The sequence below is a fragment of the Epinephelus moara genome, chromosome 9 (genome assembly GCF_006386435.1).
Source record: "Epinephelus moara isolate mb chromosome 9, YSFRI_EMoa_1.0, whole genome shotgun sequence".
In the NCBI taxonomy this organism is placed as follows: Eukaryota; Metazoa; Chordata; class Actinopteri; order Perciformes; family Serranidae; genus Epinephelus; species Epinephelus moara.
Genome location: NC_065514.1, coordinates 37,265,849 through 37,273,594, shown reverse-complemented (window position 1 = coordinate 37,273,594; position 7,746 = coordinate 37,265,849). Strand labels below are relative to the sequence as shown.

Sequence of the window (7,746 nt, the reverse complement as noted above, 5' to 3'; positions counted from 1 at the left end):
CCCATGTGATGGTTAACATTCTGCCCATTAACAAGTCAAGCAGGACCCCAAGATGGAGGCTGAATTCCAGCCTTTTACTTGACATTGGCTTCAGAGAATCTTTAAGAGCCCAGATTACAAGAAAACAGCTTACCCACAGCCCCTTCAATGGGGGTAGCATGGGAAGCCATGAAAGCTTACCTTAGAGGACATGTTATCCAACATGCATCATTTAAGAAAAAGCATAATATGGCAAGACAAACTGAATTAGAGAGGCAGATTCGGACAGCAGACAATACCTACAAACAAAACATGATACCTGACAATATAACTGTGCTAACCCATCTCAAATACGAGTTTAACACTATCCTCACTGGGAAAGCTGAGTTTGCCCTTTTTAGAGCCAGACAGAAGAGGGGGACAAAGCGGGAATACTGCTGGCTAGATACAGTACATAAAACAGAGGGAGGCCAAGAGCACCATACCAGCGATTAGAAGTCAGGGGGGTGCCTGCTAACCAGCTCTACAGACATTAATACTGAGTTTAGACGCTTTTATTTTCACTTGTACACTTCTGAATTAAAAGCAAGTAGTGACAACATCAGATCCTTCCTTAGCAGCCTGAACCTACCCACTCTAACTGTAGAACAATGTGATTTATTAGATGCGTCCATCACTATGAAGGAGATTTTGGAGGTCATTAAAAGCCTACCATCTGGTAAAGCCCCTGGCCTAGACGGCTTCATGGCCGACTTTTAGTGTTACACTATGGAGCTAGCCCCAGTTCTTTTAGGTGTCTTCACGGAGGCTTTTCAAACTGGCTCCCTCCCCCTCTCCCTGATGGTGGCAGTTATTACTGTAATTCTGAAAAGTGGTAAAGACCCAATGGACTGTAAAAGTTACAGGCCCATCTCATTGCTTGGCTATGATGAGAAGGTGTTGTCCAAGCTTCTGTCCAGCAGACTTAATAAAGTTAGCAGAAACTTGATCCACCCTGATCAGGTGGGTTTTATATACAATATCAGACGCCTAATTAACATCATGTGGACCACCCGTAATGATAATTCCCCTGCAGCTGCCATCTCTCTGGACGCAGAAAAAGCGTTTGACAAAGTTGAGTGGCTCTATCTATATCTCACCCTGGAGCCGTTTGGTTTTAACGATAAATTTATTACTTGGATACAACAAATACCCATCCAAAAGCTGTAGTGTTAACCAACGGGCTGGTTTCACCCTAGTTTGAACTGGGAAGGGGGACCAGGCAGGGTGACGGTATTTCCCCGGGTCTCTTTGCACTGGCACTCGAGCCCCTGGCGACAGCCATCCGCCTGGATCCGTCAATTCCTGGGATACGAATTGGTCACTCAAACCATGAGCTTATGTTATACGCAGACGATATCCTTATTTTTGTCTATGGATTTGGAAAAGAATTTCAGTTAAAGGAACTTGGGGCAGGATCAAGAAATAAGACTCATTAGTGACACGACGACCGCTGCGGGTAACTGCAGCCACCAGCGAAGCCGGGAGCGCGCACAAACTCTTGTAGTGCAGGTGATGCCGTGACCAGGCTGTGACACTGTTTACTTGACGCTGTTCATGTGATGGTTTACTCCGCTCATGCCTCATGCAAGCAAGCATCATGTCAAGCGACGAAGTAAGTAACAAACAATGTCTATTTTAGTCTAACTTTAGTAAATTTCCTTGACAACATTAGCGTATTCATTCAGCAAAATGACAGTTGTAATGTAAAGTAAGTTTACCTTCCATTGGCCAAATGGTCACTAAATGTTCAAATTTCACCAGCCATTCTAGCAATAGCCATTGTTTTGTTACTGGCGAGTGAAGCTAATTTACCTGCCACTAACATGATGGTATTTTACGAGCATTTGGTTTTGTGGCTGCAGCTAATTTCTGACTGTGGTAATTACCAACATAGCTAGTATTTTTAACATTGGATAAAGCTTGCTAACAAGCTGATGTAAATGTGCAGTCATTATCATGTAACAGCAATAGTATGATTCAATGTTTCAAGCCTGACTGACTTGTATGCACATATGTATGTACGTGGGTGCATGCATGCATGTATGTGTGTATGTATGCATGTATATATGCATATGGAAGCATAGGAGCATTATTCCCCGTATTTTTTCTCTTTTTAGTGTGTTTTGTAAGGCTCCTGTATTTTTGTTCTAAGTGTCTTGTAAGCCCATGACGGCTGCACCTTCAGTGTATGACACTATGATAATAAAAAACAATAACTAACTAACTAACTCAAGCCACTGACATAATTTGTGAAACCATTTCCATTATAAGACAATATGAATGCTACGAATATCACTGTGTTATAACAACGTAAATACAAGAAAAACTGAAATGTCAATGTTGAATCAGAATAAAAATTACATCAAATGAAATCATAACATCCCTTTGAGGGTAATAAAGTTATTTTTATTATTATTGTTCTCATTGTTTTTGTTTCAGGATTTGGAATTGGAGAGTGGCACAGATGGAGGACACTTCAGAGGAGGAGTATGTGCCTCAACCTGCCCCAGACTCTGATGAGTCATGGGAAAGTTTGAGACCAGGGAGTAAAGGCAAAGGTGGGAGAGGAAAGGGGAAAGGAAGAGGTCACACTGAAGGTCGGGGAAGGACACGCTCAAGGGGTGAAGGCAGCAGGTCGCGGTCCAGAGCTCCTTCCAGAGCACCAGGGCGCCAGGGCAGGCAGCGCACCGAAGCTCTCAGGGAGGACAGAGTCCGGCTCGAACAGCTTAGAGCTGCCAGTATAGCTGAGATGCAGGTTATAGCTATTTGGTTAAAAAAATCTTGTTATATGAATGAATGAGTAAAAGAGGACACAGACTTGAAATATGAATCTAGCCATGTAAACATATTTCCTTGATCAATTTCTAGACGGTTTTACAACATCTGAGCCAGGAGGAGAAAGATGTCATTCTACAGTCAGTGGTGACCCGCCTACCAGGGGTGATGCTGGACATCCTGGAGTTCCGGGAGCAGACACCAGGACCACATCTTCCAGATAGAGGGCAGCCTGTGTGGTGCACCTGCCTGAACTGCCGACACATGCCGACCCAAATGGAAAACCTGTGCTGTCGGCAGGCTCCGGACCAGTGCCTGAGCAGGAGTGCCCACCTGGAGATGTACTGGCTGGATGAGGGTATGCTGCGTCTGGTGAGGATGACGTGGAACGACATCTTTGCTCTGGAGGACAGCCAAGATGTGGGAGCCGACAACAAAGAGTTTCGGTTTGCTGCCTACCGCCAGTTCACAATCTGGCAACATGGGCGTCTGGGAAGAGGGAACTGGAGGCCGATCCCAAGCTGCTGTGTACTTCGCATCCATGCAAAATTCCCTGACCCCTTTGGAAACTATACAGGCTACAAAGAAGCTCCATTTAGGGTGTCAGAGTGAAATTTCCAACTGTTCTATTTATCTGTGACCTCAAAATAACAGACTCCACTTTTATCCAAAAATAAAAACAATTTATGTGCAATATATATATATATTTATAAAGTTTTCAGGGAGTATTTTTCAAATTTGCATTATGTACATAGTTTTATTTTGTTTTTGTCTTTTACATGTTCCTAATAAAAATGTTTGGAAAATAAGCAGGTCTTGTCTTCTCTCTTTTCTTGCTTCATGTAGCTGAGGCCTTTATGGAGAGAAGAGAACAGTAGCGTTAAAACATATACCAATGCTCCATAATCAAATCTGGTAATTGTTATTTTCAACTCAACCTTGGCATAACAGATATAACTAATGGCTTGATGCTAATAGTTTGACTATTACAAATAGAAGCTCCAAACTTTCAAATTAATTAGCAGTGTATTATAATTGGTGATAGTGAGTAAAAGATCTAAACTTTTCTGCAGTATTGGACCTTAGTACAGTACAGCTGGCTTTTACAGAGAAAGACTTGTGAGACTGACTTCTATTTTTTTTATTTCAAAGAGGTATGTTTTGACTTGACCTGCACAACAATAACAAACATTATTTGAAATTGATCAGATATGAAATGTGGGATGTAGGTGAATTACATACCTGTCCTCTGCGAATCTGTGTCTGGACCAGTTCTGCCGTTGGGGGGGGGCACAACTCCTGCAAGATTTCCAAGATGCCTTGGGTCACCTGGCCGGTGTTTAGCTTTTCTTGGGAGCGCCCCTCCATCCATACGCTTTCTTAGGATGCAACGCTGCAGCTCAGGGATGTAGCCATAGTCCTTTGCAACCTTTACCGCTTGGACACGGTAATTGTGTGACTTCTTGCTGTACAGTCTCTTGTATCTAAAAGACAACAGTTTAAAGATTTACTACATGTCCCCCCTCTCCCTTACCTTTTCTGTCAACCAACAGTACAGCCCAATAATTTATGTAGTGACAGATTATACTAAATCAGCACATTTGACAAGTTATTTTGTAGTACAGATCATGTACAGTTGTCTTGAAGATCAATAAAATGTGAGACTTACGATTTCTCGTTATTCCGGCCGATGTAATCTGGTCGATGGTTGTGGTGGTTGTAGTCCAATGCAGCGAGAAGGCACCTTGCTTCATAGACAGGAGGAGAGAAGGCAAACCTGTGTGTGTGTGTGGAGGGGGGGGACAATAGAGGAAAAAAGGTTAACCAAATAAAATCTGCAAGGGACTCCATCCTCTTGGGCATAAGGCTCGCTTGAAACATCTCTTTTCATTTGTATGGGACCAGGATAACTCAATATTTTCAATAAGTAATTATAATAAAGAGTGAATAATCAAATAAAAATCAAATTACCTTTTTCCAGCATACATGAGAATGCAATTCTGGAAACTCTTAAGTTCCGAAGTTGACCTGTCATGTAAAACACAGCTAAAACTTTTGAGGAATATTTTTATGATTTTTTTTACATTCCCATTTTATTATTTGTAATGTGCCAGGTTTCATATTGATTGATTGAACTGTTCTGCTAATGGAAACAATGTTAATTTACCGAAAGGTCAGATACTTCGCGACATCCTTCAACCAGCGTCTGTTGAACATGACTCGTTGAAGAGCTTCATGTGGTGCAGAGCCTGGCACCATGAGCTCTTTATCACGGGTCGCCTCATCAAGTGGTCCATGGTCACATTTGCCACGGGTCCATTCATGCTTCCCTGTGACATGATAAAGCACCCCCACCCACATATCCTACAACAAAATACAATTTTGAGAAGAAAAACATTTGTCATGTGACAGAAACGCTCCTCCACCACTAGAAGCAAGTAGGGTAGCAGTCATCCGAGCAGAAAGATAATTATTTCAACATGTGTTGTTGTTGTGTTGTCCAAATGATGTCACACTACTTACATTGAACATATCACGATGTTCGGCTTTCTGGCAAATATACCAAAACTGGTTGACGATGTCCCTCAGCCACACAAGTATGATGGAATAACCCTTTTGAATCCCAGCCTGTGAATCAAAAAAAGGAAATAAGACAGCAACAAAAAATGTTTTTTCATTATTATTCACAAGAAGTAAAATCAGTAACATCCACTTATAGTATATTTACCGCATGAAGTTTCTTGGTCAAATTTTTGGCAGCATGCCATATGCCCAATGAATGTAGCACACCTTTGTCTTTGTATCTCCCTTTCTTAGGATCTGCAATAAACAAAGACGTAGTAAGGCTTGTTCACAATATTTGATTATTACGTTGTTATAATTTTGGCAATTGTTATTCAGAGATGAGCAGTGACAGTCTCCATAACCAGTCGTGCAAGTGTCTAATAATCTTTGTAATAAATATACTCACCCATCAGTGCTGCAATCTGCATGTGTGCATCAGTGACAATCTCGGTGATGTTCAGGTTCTCCAAAAGGCTGTCAAACGTCTGTATGAAGGCATGCTTCTCCATGATCACACTGTTACGGTTGGTTTGTCTCTTGTCCACAGTGACAACACTGATGATGTCCTTGGACTCATTTTCCATAGTGGTATAAGTGCAGTACTGGGCAGTGTGTCCTGTAGATATAAATGAGTTGTTATAATATGAAAATCATTTTTGCTTGCAGAAAATGTGTTTACACAAATTTGATAAATAGAATACTTACCTGGGGAGTCCATCCTTCCATCAGCTGAAACAGATAAAAGCAAGCAAATTATGACCTTTGCAGCTTAAACCAGGGCCATTACATATCCTGGAAGTGTATTAGCATTTATAATTTACTTTACACTAATGTTACACAGACATATGTTGAATAGAGTAATACCTTACAAAAGCTGGGAAACAATCGTTTCTCAGGGACAGTGAGAAGATATGTCCAGTTGTTTTTTCTCTCATAGGTTTTGCCAAATTGATTTTGCAAAGATAAATAATGTATGCTGCTGTTATGTACAATGCAGTTCCATACTTACCTAGGGCAACAACACTGTCCTTTGCACGCAAGCGGTCAATGATGGCAGCTCTCTTCTTCTCCCAAAACTCTTTTATAAAGTCAATGAAGTAATGGCTCTGCATTAGTCAGAATGATTTTTGAGACACTACGCCGATATTCATATACCGGAAGAAGAGGGCAATCTTTGAAAAGTTATTGCCAGAGAGGAGTATGTTTGTGGCGACCATGAAGTCCTCCCCTTGTTGATTTGTAGCAGGACAATTACCAAGTGTTATTTGCAATCTAATCTGATGTCTATATAAGCAGTAACTCATTGTGAATAGGGGTCCGCAGCCAAATGACATTCATATTTAGAAGCTTATCTGCCAAGTAAATCCAAAGTCAGATCTCAAGCTCAAACTCAAATCTCTTTGTAGGCTACATTCTAGCTCTTTGTGATCCTCTGTAAATTCTGAGACTTCCATGGCCCCATTTTTCCTTTATTTTTCATTCAAAGACTAACCTGACCAATGTAAACTCGGTGTTCTGTGTTTAATTTTGTGTAGAGAACAAAATTGATAACTTTTGGAATGTCAACTCACCCACTCGATAATGGTAGCACTTCCCCTTTTCAAGAATTTGACCTGAAACGGTGGAGTGGCATCACATTCTGTACCCATCTGGTCTTCCCTATAGTAACATTTTTTGATGAGTAGCTGGAGGAAATTGACCATACATGCCAAGCTGCTGTTGAAAGCGATGCATGCAGGCTGGTCAACTAGGTCATCTTCAACGGAGACCTTCTCTGGACCGGGGAAGGAGGGCACATCGTTGTCTTTCTCCTCATCTGACTCAGGGTTGTCAGGGTCTTCATCTGTTTCGTCATTGCGGTTAAGAATGTCATCGACAGATTCATCAAGCCCAACGATGGGTAGAGCATCAATCGCACTCTGTAAACCACCAGCAGCTCTGTGTGACAGGATAAAAATGTGTAAAGTCTCTTTATAATGTAATTATATAATTCATATTCATGAGTATCAACATAATACATCTATACATGTTAAATACAGATGAAACTCGTTACCAATAGGACTGCTTCACCCCCCCACAAGCTTGAGGAAACAGATCATTGTAGGGTCTACTACCGAGAGATACATACCGTACACAGATGGGTGGCACGTAATCACTGTCCATTGGATTTGAACCATTTACATCTAGTTCAATTCTGTAATCAAAAAACAAAAAGATAAACATGAATATGCAATAAAGTAGACATTGGAGATTAAAAGATGTGGAGATTTTGAGAATTTTTCAACTCACACACTGTTGAGTAAGTTGTTTGCTTGTTCCTCATCCACTATAACAGCATCCATCGCAAGATCCATGGATTTGAAACTACAGACAACACAAGTATGT

At 41.2% G+C, this 7,746-nt stretch overlaps 3 protein-coding genes across 3 annotated transcripts in view; 1 reads left to right on the top strand and 2 right to left on the bottom strand.

Annotated features, from left to right (window-relative positions):
- The first annotated feature begins 2,482 nt into the window (after nt 1–2,482).
- LOC126395333 (uncharacterized) lies at nt 2,483–3,408 on the top strand. The gene is made up of 2 exons (XM_050052736.1): nt 2,483–2,776; nt 2,890–3,408. The coding sequence occupies exons 1-2, from the start codon at nt 2,486–2,488 to the stop codon at nt 3,406–3,408; spliced, it is 810 nt and encodes a 269-aa protein (XP_049908693.1). The 5' UTR covers nt 2,483–2,485.
- On the bottom strand, nt 2,541–6,569 carry LOC126395322 (uncharacterized). The gene is made up of 10 exons (XM_050052714.1): nt 6,371–6,569; nt 6,067–6,090; nt 5,768–5,977; nt 5,525–5,616; nt 5,320–5,424; nt 4,964–5,160; nt 4,768–4,824; nt 4,466–4,573; nt 4,039–4,280; nt 2,541–3,649 (listed from the first exon to the last, which is right to left on the bottom strand). The coding sequence occupies exons 1-10, from the start codon at nt 6,471–6,473 to the stop codon at nt 3,582–3,584; spliced, it is 1,206 nt and encodes a 401-aa protein (XP_049908671.1). The 5' UTR covers nt 6,474–6,569; the 3' UTR covers nt 2,541–3,581.
- A 354-nt stretch (nt 6,570–6,923) lies between these two features.
- LOC126396000 (uncharacterized) overlaps nt 6,924–7,746 on the bottom strand; it is a 4,481-nt gene continuing 3,658 nt past the window's right edge. Inside the window, exons 4-6 of the mRNA XM_050053810.1 lie at nt 7,651–7,725; nt 7,490–7,555; nt 6,924–7,299 (exon numbers count right to left, since the gene is read on the bottom strand). Coding sequence (XP_049909767.1) covers nt 6,924–7,299; nt 7,490–7,555; nt 7,651–7,725 — 517 coding nt within the window. The remainder of the gene's footprint in view (nt 7,300–7,489; nt 7,556–7,650; nt 7,726–7,746) is intronic.

Coding starts and splice junctions, on each gene's coding strand:
- LOC126395333 (XM_050052736.1), top strand. CDS start 2,486: ATGGAGGACACTTCAGAGGAGGAGTATGTGCCTCAACCTGCCCCAGAC. Junction 2,777..2,889: donor CCAGTATAGCTGAGATGCAG/GTTATAGCTATT, acceptor ATCAATTTCTAG/ACGGTTTTACAACATCTGAG.
- LOC126395322 (XM_050052714.1), bottom strand. CDS start 6,473: ATGCAGAGCCATTACTTCATTGACTTTATAAAAGAGTTTTGGGAGAAG. Junction 5,425..5,524: donor TGACCAAGAAACTTCATGCG/GTAAATATACTA, acceptor TTTGATTCACAG/GCTGGGATTCAAAAGGGTTA. Junction 4,281..4,465: donor GGCCGGAATAACGAGAAATC/GTAAGTCTCACA, acceptor GTTGTCTTTTAG/ATACAAGAGACTGTACAGCA.